General features: G+C 42.2%; 1 protein-coding gene across 2 annotated transcripts in view; it reads left to right on the top strand.

Annotated features, from left to right (window-relative positions):
- adarb1b (adenosine deaminase RNA specific B1b) overlaps positions 1-16,274 on the top strand; it is a 126,974-nt gene that overhangs the window by 95,027 nt on the left and 15,673 nt on the right. For both annotated transcript variants that reach the window (XM_026144966.1, XM_026144965.1), the window contains 4 exons: positions 4,713-4,787; positions 7,737-8,662; positions 12,156-12,270; positions 15,990-16,158. In XM_026144966.1, coding sequence (XP_026000751.1) covers positions 4,760-4,787; positions 7,737-8,662; positions 12,156-12,270; positions 15,990-16,158 — 1,238 coding nt within the window. In that variant the 5' untranslated portion in view covers positions 4,713-4,759. The remainder of the gene's footprint in view (positions 1-4,712; positions 4,788-7,736; positions 8,663-12,155; positions 12,271-15,989; positions 16,159-16,274) is intronic.

Here is a 16,274-nt window from a genome sequence, read left to right as displayed (position 1 = left end):
CTTTCCATCGCCCTGTTCCGCTTCCCCCTCACCCCGCCTCCTCCCATCAGTCGGCCACTGCGGGTACTCCCTCCACAGTGGCGATGCTCTATCGCTCCGTCACAGTGCAAGCGAGGGATGAGAGACAAATCAAAACCACCTTATTTCCCCTTAGTCCCTCTCACCATGCCAGATTGAATTTGAGGCTTTTCATCTTTCTCATCTTTCTCTTTTCCCCGCCTCCCTTGGCGTCCACTCAGAATTACCTGGAACCGAACCATCTCGCGACTTGATGACACACAATCGTTTATGCGCGTGAGGCCAGATAGTTGGCAGCCCTCGGCTCAGGTTCTTTTGGTTCGTTTTAAATTTTGTACTTCAGTCACGTGCGTTTTAAAAAACGGTCAATACCAAAATCCGTGACACCTTGCCTTTTCCAGTGTCTTGTAAATCCTCATGCATGCAAATGTCCAGATTAGTTTTGCAGGCTTTAATGTCCAAAAATGTCTGATCTTTAAAAGAGAAATGTTGAAATCCCATAAGAATGCCTATTTTTATATTCTCGCAGCCTTCTTGGCTCATTCTATATGGGGTTTAAATCCTCTTGGTACTAAATAAGATTTATATAAATCAATTTTTATTTTATGATAAAACATATTTTTGGCTGCATTCCAGTGGTAAAAATTACTTAGTTGTCTGTCATATGCAAAGTGCATAGTTACAGTTGCTACCAAGCCATTTATAATGTTAATTATAGAGTGTATCACACTACAAAGCATCTGCATTTCTCAGGGCATGGACACTTATTACAGGTCTGTCAGCTGTACATCCATGAAACGTGTGAAATTCCTCCACATCCCAACGGTGCACAATTAGATTGAGATCTGGTGATTGGAAAACCAGCAGCTTGAACCAAACGATACAACGCAGGATTGATCCATGCTTCCACATGGGTTGGGCCAAATTACAATCCAAATATCGCAGTCAGAAATCAAGACTCATAAGACCAAAAATGTATTTCCTATTTTCTGTTGTACAATTTTGATGAGCCCATGTGAAGTGTAGCTTGAGTTTCCTGTTCTTAGATGACAGGAGTGTGCTCTTATATAGTTATAGCTCTTATAGTTACTGTTAGTGTTGTCCTCATGTATTTTCAGAGCTTTCTCTGTAATTGTTTCTATTGGAAAATCCCAGCAGATCAGCAGTTTTTGAAACACTCCACCAACCACCAAATTCAAAATCACCGAAGTCTTCTTTCTTCCCTAATCTGGTGCCCATATTGAACTTAAGAAGGTTGCCATGTTTAAATATCTACTTTGGACACGTTTAACAGGTAAACTTAATGATGTGGTGAGTCAGTACAACACGTGCATTTATACCTGTGGCTAACTTAGAAACACCTGGTATGCATGGTTTTGGATGAGACCTTGGGCACCATGTTATTTCTAATAAAGTTGATATCTTCAAAACTGGGAAATGATGTGTAGATATCACTGTAAACAAGAAGAAAAACATATACATTTGATTTGATCTGATAGGCCAGTAACACATTCACTTTAGGCACATTAACAAATCTACAAATGTTATTTTTGACAACTGTAGTCGATTTTTACTGTATGAATTATTTTTGTGAAGCTGTCATTACTGCGCAGACGTGAGCACAGACATATTTAGAAGATTTATGGCCAGGGTGGTCTGATCTGAAAATCAAAACTGACAGACGCATTAGCATCGCCTGCTAATTAGACTGCACAGCAGTGTGTGTTGGAGGAATACGACTGACAAAGTGAACTGAATGGAATTTGGTTTTGTACTTAGACAAAATGACTCTAATTCATTTACCCACAATTGGCCAATCCTCAAGATGAAAAGTCTGCAATCATAAAATCATAAAGCATGGTGCGGTGCAGAAGTAGAAACTTGTAACTAACTGGTCTCGCGTGTCGATGTGATTCTCACTTGCTACATGAGCATGTGGGGGGCCGTGACACCTGGCTTCTGCTACCTGAGAAAAATGACTCTCATCTCCCTCTCGGTTGGACTTACTCCCACCCATCCTCCCTTCACCCCACCTTTTCATTTTCAATTATGGGTTGGAATATGAATCTTTAATAGGGTGATAATTGTGCTAGCATATTTGCTGTCACCCACCATTAGGCCAGATTAATTAGCCCATTTAGTTTAGCTTAAGAAAGTGTCTAGCTGAGGAATGGGGGCACTGATGGGAGGCGGGCAGAGAGTAGAATCAGCACAATCTGTTCTATATCATAGTGCCATCTTTTTCCTGCTTTCTTTCCCTCTCTTTGTGCTTCTGTGCCTTTTCCCCCCTTTGCCACTTTAACTCTTTTTCTCATCTAACAAAGTCTGTTAGTCTGTTTCATCAGCTGCTCCCGTCTGCCCTGCTCTCAGCAATATTTTCTGTCGCTCTATGAGTTTTCAAGTGGTTGGTGGGGAAATTGATGGTGCAGTCGAGTGACACAGTTGAAACTTTCTGCAACTATTAATTCTGTAATTACCAGTATAGCCAGTGGTGTATTTTTCTTTCCAGCCAACCTAGTTTTCTAAAAGTGACATTTTTGGAGATGAAAAATATGTCAATTAGGTTGAAGTAGTTATGAAACTGATTTATCTGGTTGATAAAATTAAATTCAGTCAGTGGTTACTGATTTCCACCTGTCCAAGGTGGTGCCTGCTGCTGGAAAGCTGAAATAGGTTCTTCTTCTACTCATTTAATACACAGAAACACATTTTATACTTAAGTAAATGAGCTCCCACTTGAACAAACTGATGCAAATGGTTTTTTTTTATTACGGTCATGGTGATTTTGCTTTGGGGCAAGGCCAAAACCTCTTTTTGTATGCATGAAAAACCCTGCTAGCAGCAATCAGAACACAGAATACATTCACAGAAATACTGATGAAGATGGCATCGCGAATTGTTTCACGAATGGAGACCAAAAAACATCTAAAAGAATAAATATTAGCTTTACAGTTTTTAAGTGGCTAGAAGCCACTGTGACGGGGAAGCAGCTGAGGTGGTCTTTTGGCATCTGGTCCCTCTGGAGGTCTTTCAGCCACGTTCAACTGCGTGGAGATTCCAGAGTGGACCTCAAGCCCACAGAAGAGGTTTATATATATCTCATTTTAGTCTGTCACCTATCACCTTCAGGATCCCTCAGGAGGAACTGGAAAGTCTTGCCAGGGAGATGGACTCGTGCTTAGCTTTCACTTCAGCCTTTACAGCTTTTTTCTTTTTCATGTGATGTAAAAAGGTGGATTTTGAAATTAACATTAACTGTCCAACATCTCATTTTTTGTTTTGTTTTTTGGTCTTTTTTATATTTCAAAGTTTTGAAACTAAATTATTTAACTGTATTTGATATTTGTGTGTGGAGGTGTATATGTGTGATTTACTTAGATATTGTCTGTGCCTGTCGAGTGACTGGATGAAGTTAGCTAGTAGCTAAATATGGAGATTACTGTTCTCAAAAACATTGGTGTCGCGGAAGAGACTGAACTGAATTTATGATAACTATGACCAAAAGAAATGAACATGATTCTGAGGAGCTTGCAAGAAACTATGACGAGAAAACACAAAACATGACCTGAACAGATTCACGAAATACCTGAAACCTGACGTGACGTGAAGGGAGGACAACAGACGCACCGACCCTGAACAGAAGAAGACAGAGAACTTAAATACACAGTGGAAACACCTGGGGAGACACAGCTGACACAAATGAACATGACGCTACAGGGGAAGTGAAACTAAACACACTGAACATGGAAACACTAGACCCTTCAAAATAACACAGGAAACATGGAGAGACAAAGACACAACAACACGAGCTTGACAATGGAACATGGAACTTTTGGCATAGAACACAAGACCAACTCGCTAGGAGAGGTAAATGGAAACAGGTAAGGGAGACGATGGCACGGGCATAACGAGACAGACTTCACAGAAGACAGGAAAAGACTGATGGAGACCTAGAAGAAGCATAAACCAGACTAAGACTCAACTAAGACACACTAAATAATAATACTGAAACTTAACATTATCTCATAATTATTCAAAAACACAAAATAACTCAACACAGACCCAGCCCCTGACAGCTGGTCCTGTGGTGGGTTTAATCTCCTCACACTTTCTGCATGAAGAGAGGTGACGTAGTTCCAAATGCCTGCTTATTGTTGGTCCACACATTTTTTTCTCTGGATGGAATCAGACACTCGTGAATCACAGCAAACTGAAAACTAGTGAAAAGGCAACCATATAACCGTATAAGCCAACATTTCAGTTGCATGCAACCATTTGATTCTATGTTAGTGTGAAAGTAATGCTTAACAGGGCTTTAATCGCACTCTCCACCTTGGGATAAGTTGTGGGTGTATATGTGGCAGCAGAGTGACTTGGCCATGTCACTAGCTGTATATCTCTCAGCAGGCAGTAGGAAATGAGGTCTAATCGGAGGGATATTAAAGTCACAATAGACTGCTCCTGCTATTAAGGCCTGTCAGCCCTGGCCTCCTCTCTCACCTTGATGTCGCTCAGTCTCTGAATATTTATATGTCTACATGAGGGGCTACTTACAGAGTGAAATGTGTGCACGGTTCTCTGTGTGCGTGTGTGCTAGAAATTTATCATGGCCGTAGCTGCCCGAGCTCTTTGAATATGTTTACGTGCATCATTCTGTCTGTGCTCATGCAGTCCACCTTCCTGTCCTCCCCCAGGTGCAGCGGGTGCGAGGCTGCTCTCAGGTCAGAGCAAACCCGTGGCCATGGATGTGGATGAGGAAGAGAATATGAGTGAGTCGGCTCGGATTTTCTCATTTGTCCGTCTGTCTGTCCGTGTTCCTGTCTGTGCGGTACATTTAAATGTCTGCTTGTACTTTTGTTTCCCTTCTTTCTGTCCGCCTGCGTGTCTTCCCTTTTACGTCCCTCTGTCTTCCTCTGCTGTGTAATCAGTGTGGACACAGTTTGGTTGCTTACATAACACAAGTGTTTTTTCTAGCGTCTAGTCCACATTTTTTAAGCGAATCGTCTGACATGCTAGGACAAACCAAAACTGATGAAAATTAAAACTGATTTTTTTTTTTCAAAGCGCCATTCGTACTCGTGTTGTGAATTATCCTCACCGAGGCACAAAGCAACACGTTCACACGCAAATAAATATCGCTAATGCCGCTGAAACCTTTTAGAGGACAGCTAATCATTAAATCTGAGGTGCTCCAGGCCACACTTCAGATTCTCTCTACCTCCATCTCTTGCTTTAGAAAATCTTTTCTGCTCCAGTTTGTTGAACTTTAATTAGACACTTTGGTTTGAACTCGGCAGCCGAGGCTCAGAAAGCACGGAGACACTTGACAGAGTTTGTTTCCACATACCTACAACCATTTTGAGCTCATATTCAAAGGTAGCTGCCATCCCTGTAGAGCCCTAACTTCCGATTCTAATGAACAGTGGTGTCATACTTGCTGTTTCTGCCCTGCAAAGAAGCATGTTATGTTGCTCCATTAAGTCAAATAAGCAGTTGCAAAACAGTCTTTGTTGTCTCCCACAGCCTCTGAAGCCCCTTTCTTACATTTTTACTGCCAGTCAAAAGATGGATTTGAAGATAAAACAGCCCGAGCTCACAGAGCCCCGTTTCTTTAATACAGAGGGAACACCAGAGGAAAGCATGAAAGAATTCCTAGCTTTTATGTGACAACCTTAGCAGCTCTCGAAATTCTTTAATCACATGAATCATCCCAAATCAAAACCTCAACAAACAAGTTACTCTTTGAGTGAAGCTGCAGTAACAGGCTGCAGTATTTGGTTCACGCAGCCCTCGCTGAGGATTTCAGCTCTGAAAGAATCGGGCATATGGGATTCTTTTTTTTTTTTCTTTGTGTAACTAATGGATGCTGATTACACAAACGCTGGCATGATAATGATCACAACTGCATGTGTGTGCCATATTTCAGTGCATGGCATCGTGGCTGTTGCTCCATCGCTTATTGAGTATTAGTGTACATCTATCCTGAAAAGTTATGACTATAAAGTGAATAGAACGAATACAGTGAATTGTATGTATTCAATAAATAATTTTAGAGTGGGGGGAAAGGGAGCTCTAGATTTTTCTATGTGCCACTTGTATGTGTGCAGCATGCCAGACTCCTCATTTTGGGTTTTTTATGTTTTTAGTAGCTTTTTGGTCCATTCATACCATGAAACATGGCTAACGAGGTTTTATTACTACTAAATGTTTGCATTTGTATCTTTTATGCAATTATTTTCATTGAAAACATCAGATTTTGCAAAGAAATTGCAAAGAAACTAAATAAGCCAAGCGCTGCACGCTGTACATTTTAAAATGTATTTAGTTTATATTATGTCCTGGTTGCTAAACCACTCGGCTAACGCAGCGGTATCTGTGGTGGTTAAAGATCAGCAGCACAGGCCGTACCTCACAGATTATCTCCATTCTAATAGGTTATAGTTATTTTTGGCTACAGCTGTGCACAGTTGCCCACCTCCTTTAATTTGCCAAACATGAATATCACTTTGCAGAATGCATGAACAAACCAAACAATATTGCATGTTTTCAGCTCATAAAATGAGGGATGTGCATTTTGTGTTCATGATCTTAGGAATATTTATTTATTTATTTATTTTTTGGCCTTGAGACGTGTCAGTCGCAGTATGCAGATGGTACCGGCATGTCATTTTGCAACCTAAACACTGTGTTCTCTGACAAGCTCCATGGGGGGGATCTCAGAGGCGCAGGGTCTTATGAATGGCACCTCATTAGAAGCAGTTTTTCAATTCAGATTGTCCTCATTTTAAATATGACAGTGATTCTTTAAAAAAAAAACCTCATCTAAAAGGAATAAAGTGCATTTTAACCTCCCACCGTGTCACCAGTCAAGAATTTAGGATCCTGCAGTAGGTGGAGTCTTCTCCTTCTGCCTCTTTGATGTACTCTCCTGTTTGCCTGGTCCTCAGCTCCTCCCCCTGCACTACTCCCCCTGCACTCCCTCAACCCAACCTACTATCCCACTCATGCACACTGCGGCCTCTCTTTCTCCTGAGTACCGCAAGGAGTAACCTATCAAGCCTTTGCTGAAGGATGTTATAAATGAAAATTTTTGCCAATATTCCATCCACTTTGTTAACTGGATTCAGTGATATGTGTTCCCCAGAACGGTATATATCTCACTGCTGTGGTTTAAAACTGAACACTGGAAGCATTTGTGGGTTTTCTACGTGAATTCAGTCGATTAAAAATTAATAGGAAAAAGGTCTGTTGGCGTGTGAGTGTGTTTCTGTTGAGTATCGATACGTGTGCTTGTATGTGTGTCTTTATGTTTGAGACCTGCAACACTGTGAAACCAGAAAAATAGATCCTTTTTCTTAGTATAACAATCTTAAACTTTAATTGTGAAAAAAGTAACATTTTGATTTCCAATTTAAAGACTCCTTGATCAAAAAAATAAATAAAATGAAGCAATACTTTTATTCAGAAATTTGGCAAAGATACAGTTTTGAGCATTTTTCAAGGTCAAAACATGTACCGATGTTCTGCTATTTGTAGTTATATCATAGGTATATCTTAATTTTTTTGGAGGTAGTTAAAAATTCAGCCTCTCTTGCAACTTGACACAGGAACACAAATCATTGGTTCAGTTCCAAAGAGTGATAAAGGAATCTATAAATTTTGCATTTACAAGATCCTGCAACGAAGGCGTTGTAAGTTACTCTTTCTGGGCACCGCAGGTTCAAGCAGCACCGACGTAAAGGAAAACCGAAACCTGGACAACGTGTCCTGCAAAGACGGGGTGGGAGTGGCTGAACAGCTCCCCAATGGCAGTGGCCTGGGCAGTCGAAAGCGACCGCTAGAAGAGGGAAACAATGGCCACACGCATTCCAAGTTCCGGGCTAAGAAGCGCAAGAAAACACCGGGCCCGGTCCTGCCCAAGAACGCTCTGATGCAGCTGAATGAAATCAAACCAGGTCTACAGTACAAACTGCTGTCTCAGACAGGCCCGGTGCATGCGCCAGTGTTTGTCATGACCGTGGAGGTCAATGGACAGATGTTTGAAGGCATGGGCCCAACAAAGAAGAAGGCTAAGCTAAACGCAGCTGAGAAAGCGCTGCGTTCCTTCGTCCAGTTCCCCAACGCTTCAGAGGCGCATCTGGCCATGGGCCGAACGCTGACAGTGAACACAGACTTTACATCGGATCAAGCTGACTTCCCCGACATGCTCTTCAACGGCTTTGAGACGCCAGCCGCGCCGGAAGAATCCTTCTATCTGGGCTCCAACGGTAGCAGCTCCCTAAATTCACTAGGGGAGTATCCACTGCCCACACCACCTGGCAGTGTCCTTGTCCAGCCCCCACTGCCCCCTCCATCTGCATTCAGCTCGCCCTCCAGTGGCAAAAACCCAGTCATGATCCTCAATGAGCTTAGGCCGGGTCTCAAATATGACTTTGTCTCAGAGAGCGGTGAGAGTCACGCCAAGAATTTTGTGATGTCAGTAACAGTGGATTCACAGACATTTGAAGGATCAGGGCGCAACAAGAAGCTGGCTAAAGCCCGGGCAGCGCAAGCCGCCCTGTCTGCACTGTTCAACATGCAGCTAGACCAGACACCATCTCGGCAACCCATACCAAGAGAGGGATTGCAGCTTCACCTACCCCAGGTAAGAGGTTTCTTTTTTGAATTCAAACAGCCAAAGAAACACGTCATCTAAGGATTTTCTGATTGCATCCTGCCTTTAGGCTCTTCATTATACATTTATATCTGCGACAGACTTGTTATTAAAACCCTTATTATAAAAAAAACATGTGCATTATCATATCTCATCATAAAACTATCAGATGCACCAGTGGGTATCAGTTAAGCAGGACTGTTTTATAATGCATAAGGATAAACAATAGACTCGTGCTTCCTCACATACTGTTCCACTAAATGCTTACATAGGTCATGAGTTACATTGTGGGGCGATCGATATGAAGTGTTGATTTTGAGAAATTGCAGATAAGAACATGATTATTGCTGGAAGAATTCAGAAAATTATGCACTGTTTTTAATTCCAGGGAGCGATAGCTGATCCTAGATCTTTTCCATTTCATTACTTGCCTTTGAGGGAATCCAATTCCATATCAGGCCAAATTTGTCTTTGTTACAGTGGGGCAAAAAAGTATTTAGTCAGCCACCGATTGTGCAAGTTCCCCCACCTAAAATGATGACAGAGGTCAGTAATTTGCACCAGAGGTACACTTCAACTGTGAGAGACAGAATGTGAAAAAAAAATCCATGAATCCACATGGTAGGATTTGTAAAGAATTTATTCGTAAATCAGGGTGGAAAATAAGTATTTGGTCAATAACAAAAATACAACTCAATACTTTGTAACATAACCTTTGTTGGCAATAACAGAGGTCAAACGTTTACTATAGGTCTTTACCAGGTTTGCACACACAGTAGCTGGTATTTTGGCCCATTCCTCCATGCAGATCTTCTCGAGAGCAGTGATGTTTTGGGGCTGTCGCAGAGCAACACGGACTTTCAACTCCCGCCACAGATTTTCTATGGGGTTGAGGTCTGGAGACCGGCTAGGCCACCCCAGGACTTTCAAATGCTTCTTACGGAGCCACTCCTTTGTTGCCCGGGCGGTGTGTTTTGGATCATTGTCATGTTGTCACGTTTCATCTTCAAAGTTCTCACTGATGGAAGGAGGTTTTGGCTCAAAATCTCACGATACATGGCCCCATTCATTCTGTCCTTAACACGGATCAGTCGTCCTGTCCCCTTGGCAGAAAAACAGCCCCATAGCATGATGTTTCCACCCCATGCTTCACAGTAGGTATGGTGTTCTTGGGATGCAACTCAGTATTCTTCTCCCTCCAAACACGACGAGTTGAGTTTATACCAAAAGGTTCTACTTTGGTTTCATCTGACCACATGACATTCTCCCAATCCTCTGCTGTATCATCCATGTGCTCTCTGGCAAACTTCAGACGGGCCTGGACATGCACTGGCTTCAGCAGCGGAACACGTCTGGCACTGCGGGATTTGATTCCCTGCCGTTGTAGTGTGTTACTGATGGTGACCTTTGTTACTTTGGTCCCAGCTCTCTGCAGGTCATTCACCAGGTCCCCCCGTGTGGTTCTGGGATCTTTGCTCACCGTTCTCATGATCATTTTGACCCCACGGGATGAGATCTTGCGTGGAGCCCCAGATGGAGGGAGATTATCAGTGGTCTTGTATGTCTTCCATTTTCTGATGATTGCTCCCACAGTTGATTTTTTCACACCAAGCTGCTTGCCTATTGTAGATTCACTCTTCCCAGTCTGGTGCAGGTCTACAATACTTTTCCTGGTGTCCTTCGAAAGCTCTTTGGTCTTGGCCATGGCGGAGTTTGGAGTCTGACTGTTTGAGGCTGTGGACAGGTGTCTTTTATACAGATGATGAGTTCAAACAGGTGCCATTCATACAGGTAACGAGTGGGGGACAGAAAAGCTTCTTACAGAAGACGTTACAGGTCTGTGAGAGCCAGAGATTTTCCATGTTTGAGGTGACCAAATACTTATTTTCCACCCTAATTTACAAATAAATTCTTTACAAATCCTACCATGTGGATTCATGGATTTTTTTTTCACATTCTGTCTCTCACAGTTGAAGTGTACCTCTGGTGCAAATTACTGACCTCTGTCATCATTTTAAGTGGGGGAACTTGCACAATCGGTGGCTGACTAAATATTTTTTTGCCCCACTGTAAGTCAGTTGTTGTCAATTGTACGTAGCTTTAAAACTCAAAAAATTGCAAAAGTGGGAAAGACAGAAGTCTAATCACTTAATCAAAACTGAGACTGGTTTTGTAAGCAAACGGAGGTGTGAAGTTTCAAAAAATCAGTTTTTCTTCCAACACTACATATTGGCCAAAGATCCTTGAATTAAAGGCTGTTAATAAAATAACTTGACTAGTGAACTCATTCCACTGTAGCTTGTTGAGTTCGAATTGATCTGCCTGTCAAGCTCTTGTTGTTCTGCGAGGTTATCGTTGAAATCTCATTCACACCAGGTTAGCAGAGACTAAAGGAAGGCGGTACCTTTAGATGCCGCTATAGAGGTGACTGGCAGTGTGTGAAGAGAGATAACACAGGCAGCAAAGCTAATCAGCACGACACACTGTCAACAGTCCCCTCCCCGAAGCCTCCTCCCTTTTCTTTACTCACGCTCTCCACATGTCAACTGTTTCGTTCAGCAAGCAGCCCGTTTTAACGATAGCGCCCCCACTAATTGCTCTATTAATTCTCTGTCGCTTGATATTTAATTTCTGCAGCCTGTTTCCATCTGCCATGGTATAATGGGTCATGTGCCGCTGCATAGAAACTCCAACCAAACCAAAAAAAATAATGATAATTAATTTTTTTTAGAAATGATTCAGTATGCAACAAAGAAAATATTAGACAGTAGCTTATTACCAAACCCTTCTGGACATGTTTTGGTGAAACGCGGAGGAAAGTTGTGTATTTTTTACACCCCTAGAGAATAAAAGTCATAGATGACCTTGGCGTTCGGAAAAAGTCAAATGGTCTGGCTACGAGCGGGTGACTCTGAAGTAGCAGGGAAGTAAAATTGGGACTAATTTTCTTAATTTGCGATCACCCAGCCGTCATCTCTCCTCATGCTTGTTGTCATTTTCCATCACATTAGTGATGAATAAAGAGCAGCTAGGGGAGCCGTGTCCATGAGCAGAAGACTTGTGAAGTTCTCACATAACTTGGACTCGATTTTTAAACCTTCGTGGGGTGTCACCGAGCATCTGTTGCTCAGGTTTGCTTGTTTGCTTTGCTCTTCCTTTTTTTTTGCCGTGTGATTCACTGTCACGAGGGAGATGGTAAATTATAGCTGTCAGACAGAACTCAAACAGCGTTGCTTGAAAGATGGTTAGGTATACCTCAGGGGGTCAGCCTAGTTTCACTTGTTGCTGTTTCAACGCTCCGAGTGCTGTTTGAAGCCGAAGCTAACACTGTGACAGGTACACAGTGCTCTAGGGGAGGATAACATCAGACATGCTTTGTAAGCTGACATATCTGACACAAGCTCGTGTTTGTGTGTCTGCATGTGTGCATGGCTTCCTGTTGTTCTGTCTGCCTTTGTGTGTGTGTGCGTGTGTGTAATTCCAGGTTCTGGCTGATGCGGTCTCTCGCCTGGTTGTGGATAAGTTCAGTGAGCTGACAGACAACTTTACGTCCCCGCACGCACGGCGAAAAGTGCTGGCAGGCGTCGTCATGACAACAGGTAAGAGTGGAGGAAGAGATTATTGGCACGTTTGTACACAGCAAAGGCTGTTTCAGAGCATCATCAGAGGGAATTTGTGGTTATAAGCCCAGAAAAAGCAGCTGACAACAAATACAGCTGAAGGCATATTTACTGGATGCTGGATGCTCATAGTAAACATGTTTTTAAAAAAAAAAACCCTGTGAGCCAGAAGGTTCAGGCTTCAAAGTGCTCTAAATGCTCGCTTACGGTTTTTCTGTCTCACTTAGAGACGATATCCCTAATGTGGTCATCTCAAACACCAACCTCAAGCTGTGAGAACAGAAACTCCACCCGCCTGCTGTTTAAAAGCTACATTTACAGATGAAAGTTAGCTTAAAGAGAAGAGGGCGGAGTCAATATACCTTCTTTCAGACCAGGATGAATAGAGGAGCTGCAAAAATGCCAAAGAAATATGGAAAGGCTGTATTTTGAACAGTGATTCATATGAAGCTGCTCTGTTAGAGTAAAAGAATAATAATGAGCGTGGTAGGTCCTGGTTAAGATTTTATATTTGTATAGCCTTATAATGTGTCCTTGATTATGTATTTTTAATCATATGTGACAACTTTAATAAGTTTGACATCCGTTGTTTTGTATCAGCCTTCAACCAGCCAGGCTGTTACACCCCGGCCTAGGCAACCGGGGTGCAACGTAGAAAAACAAAGATAAGGAAAATAAAACCACGAAGGCCCTCCACCAAAATCCCAAAACGAAGGTGTCTCAAACGAAAATATTAACAAACCCATTCTCAACTATTTACAACAGACTATTTATTTACAACAAACACACCAAACTATTTACAACACGGGGGAGATCGCGACCATGACACACTGAAACACAGGGTTTAAATACATAGAGGGAGCAATCAGGAAAATGGACAACAGGAGGGAAACACAGCTGGGGCAAATTAGACCTGACGAGACAAGGAAACGTAAACTGAACACACTAAGATGACACAGACTTTCAAAGTAAAACAGGAAACACATAACAGTCACGCAAAAACAAAACACTGACAACACCGAAACGTAACATTTCCCCCCACCCAAAAATCAAACATGTAACCCCAAGTGAAATGTTTGATCAAAAGCGGATGAAGGCTGGTGGAGGCTGGAGCGGTCCCACGGACCCTCCAGCAGACGACGAAGGCTGGAGCGGTCCCCCGGACCCTCCAGCGAAGACGGATGAAGTCTGGAGCGGTCCCACGGACCCTCCAGCGAAGACAAACGAAGGCTGGAGCGGTCCCTCGGACCCTCCAGCGAAGGCGGATGAAGGCTGGACCGGCCCTCGGACCCTCCAGCGAAGACAGACGGCTGAAGCGGTCCCTCCCTCGGACCCTCCAGCGACGGCGGACGGCTGAAGCGGTCCCCGGACCCTCCAGCGATTGGACGAGCCCCCATATGTTACACCCCGGCCTAGGCAACCGGGGTGCAACGTAGAAAAACAAAGATAAGGAAAATAAAACCACGAAGGCCCTCCACCAAAATCCCAAAACGAAGGTGTCTCAAACGAAAATATTAACAAACCCATTCTCAACTATTTACAACAGACTATTTATTTACAACAAACACACCAAACTATTTACAACACGGGGGAGATCGCGACCATGACACACTGAAACACAGGGTTTAAATACATAGAGGGAGCAATCAGGAAAATGGACAACAGGAGGGAAACACAGCTGGGGCAAATTAGACCTGACGAGACAAGGAAACGTAAACTGAACACACTAAGATGACACAGACTTTCAAAGTAAAACAGGAAACACATAACAGTCACGCAAAAACAAAACACTGACAACACCGAAACGTAACACAGGCAGTACTTCAAATATTTAATGTAGTTAAATAAAATTATTTAAGAATCATATTAATAATCTAATAATATCATAAAAATGCAAATTTAACATCCATTTGTTACTATTTTAAAAACAAGTTTCCATAAAGCTAGGCAACACTGCTGATAGTTTTTGCCATCTGAAGCAAAATCGTCCTTTAAAACACAAAATACAAGACTGCACATTCCCAGACGCACTCTCCTGTAGCATGCATTACAACAGACACTGCCCACCTGACAGTACCGCACTCGCACAGTCTGTAATTTTGATTTGCTTATTTATTTCTTGCCTCAGAGCATAAGCCGACCGCAGCCGAGTGAATATGTCAGTTTTATTTATGTTCTTCTTTTATTGGAATTTGAGCTGTGAGTATGTACCGAATGGTAGTTGTTTATTTATTTATGGGGTTGATCCCCAACAGTTTTAAATTGTTTAAATCTATACAAAAATTTTTTTTCATTTTTTTATATTAACGTCTGCGTTATTAATTTGGAGCATTTAATACATTTTAATTTCATTTTATTTATGGTCTTCTTGAACTTTAAGAGAAAGATTTTAGTTATCATGATATATAGCAATAGCGACTGATATGAAAAAAAATCATTAAAAATCGCTGCACCTGTATAATAACTATATAATAAAAATATTCAGTTAATGTATATGTGTGATGGTTATGCATATATTAAATAAAAAAACAGTCATTTAGCTGTCTGGCCTCCACCTTTACTGTTTTATCTCTTGCTGCTTTTGTAACAGTGTTGTTGGATGCAGGAGGGAGCTGCTTTCAGCTGGAAACAAAACTGCGTCCATGAGTTATTCAGTACCAAAAAGAAAGCAGACACAGTCCCTGAAACGCTGTGGAACATTTAGCAGCTGTATTAGGTAGATAATTCACTCAAGGTGTCAGACAGCAAAAACAGCTGAAAGAGGCTGAATTCTGGTAGCCTTGATTCAAAAGAAATGGGAATCTTATCCATAGCTGAATTTGTGAAACAGGGTATGAAAACCAGGCTCAAGTCCAACATTTTTTTATGTTTTATGTTTCTTCAAATTTCAAAAGATTAACATGCAAAAAAATTCATGTATCCATCTTTTTATTTTCTATAAATTTCTTACTTAAAGAAGTGAAACTGTGTCCATTCTTTGAATTATTGTGGTTTAGTAACGACACAGATGCAGAAGTAGTCGCTTGTAGCACATTCAGAAATGATTTAACTTCTAATAAAAAAAACTCCACCAGTTTTACAAGAAACCGTCGATCAAACGCAGTTCACACATCGTTATCACCACAGGCCAAAGACAGGAAGGTTCAGCATCATCCCCAGGGGTGCGTTGCTGCTCAGCTGGGGGGGGGTTCCCCTCATTGCCGAGAGGCTCGATGAGGATTCGGGGCACTTTTTATTTCATGCATCAGAAACAGTTCGATAAACTAACCCATTTTTTAGACATAGTTTTGAGAGATATTTGGAGACAGTGAAGTTAAGATAGCAAATACTGGAAAGCTAAATTGTTCATGATTGCATCACTGTTTTCATGCGCAGCTGGGATTCTCAGCTTTTCGCATGCCGCGCCACGTTGACGTGTTATCCTGACTACACGATCCTTTCTGCCTCACTCTCAAACTACAGTTCCCCACCAATTACTGCTTCAATTACACGTCTTTCCATGCCGTCACTTTGCCTATAGCATAAACACAGTGACAAGGACATTAAACCTAATTAAGCTCATCATGTGGTTGCTACAGTAACAACTTATAAGCTAGTGTGTAGATGTTTGCAGTGTGACTTCTCGAGGGCATAAGAACAGAATTTATAGTGTTTGCATTAGGAGCACGAGTCCTAATGCGGCTCTGTCCTCCAAACAGGCACAGATGTGAAGGAAGCACAGGTCATTTGTGTCTCCACGGGAACCAAATGCATCAACGGTGAGTACATGAGTGACCGCGGCCTGGCACTCAATGACTGCCACGCTGAGATAATTGCCCGACGCTCGCTCATCAGGTACCTCTACACTCAGCTGGAGTTCTTCCTCAGGTCAGTGTCAATTTGTTTATTTTTTTGATAATCTGATGAAATCCTGCAGCTCTCTGTTCTTCTAGACTTTGAATGTTCGTTTTAAATACAGGTTTTGTGACATTTGTCTGCCTCTG

The sequence above is a fragment of the Astatotilapia calliptera genome, chromosome 16 (genome assembly GCF_900246225.1).
Source record: "Astatotilapia calliptera chromosome 16, fAstCal1.2, whole genome shotgun sequence".
Lineage (NCBI taxonomy): Eukaryota > Metazoa > Chordata > Actinopteri > Cichliformes > Cichlidae > Astatotilapia > Astatotilapia calliptera.
Note: the sequence above shows the minus strand (reverse complement) of the source record. Positions and strands in the feature narration are given on the sequence as shown.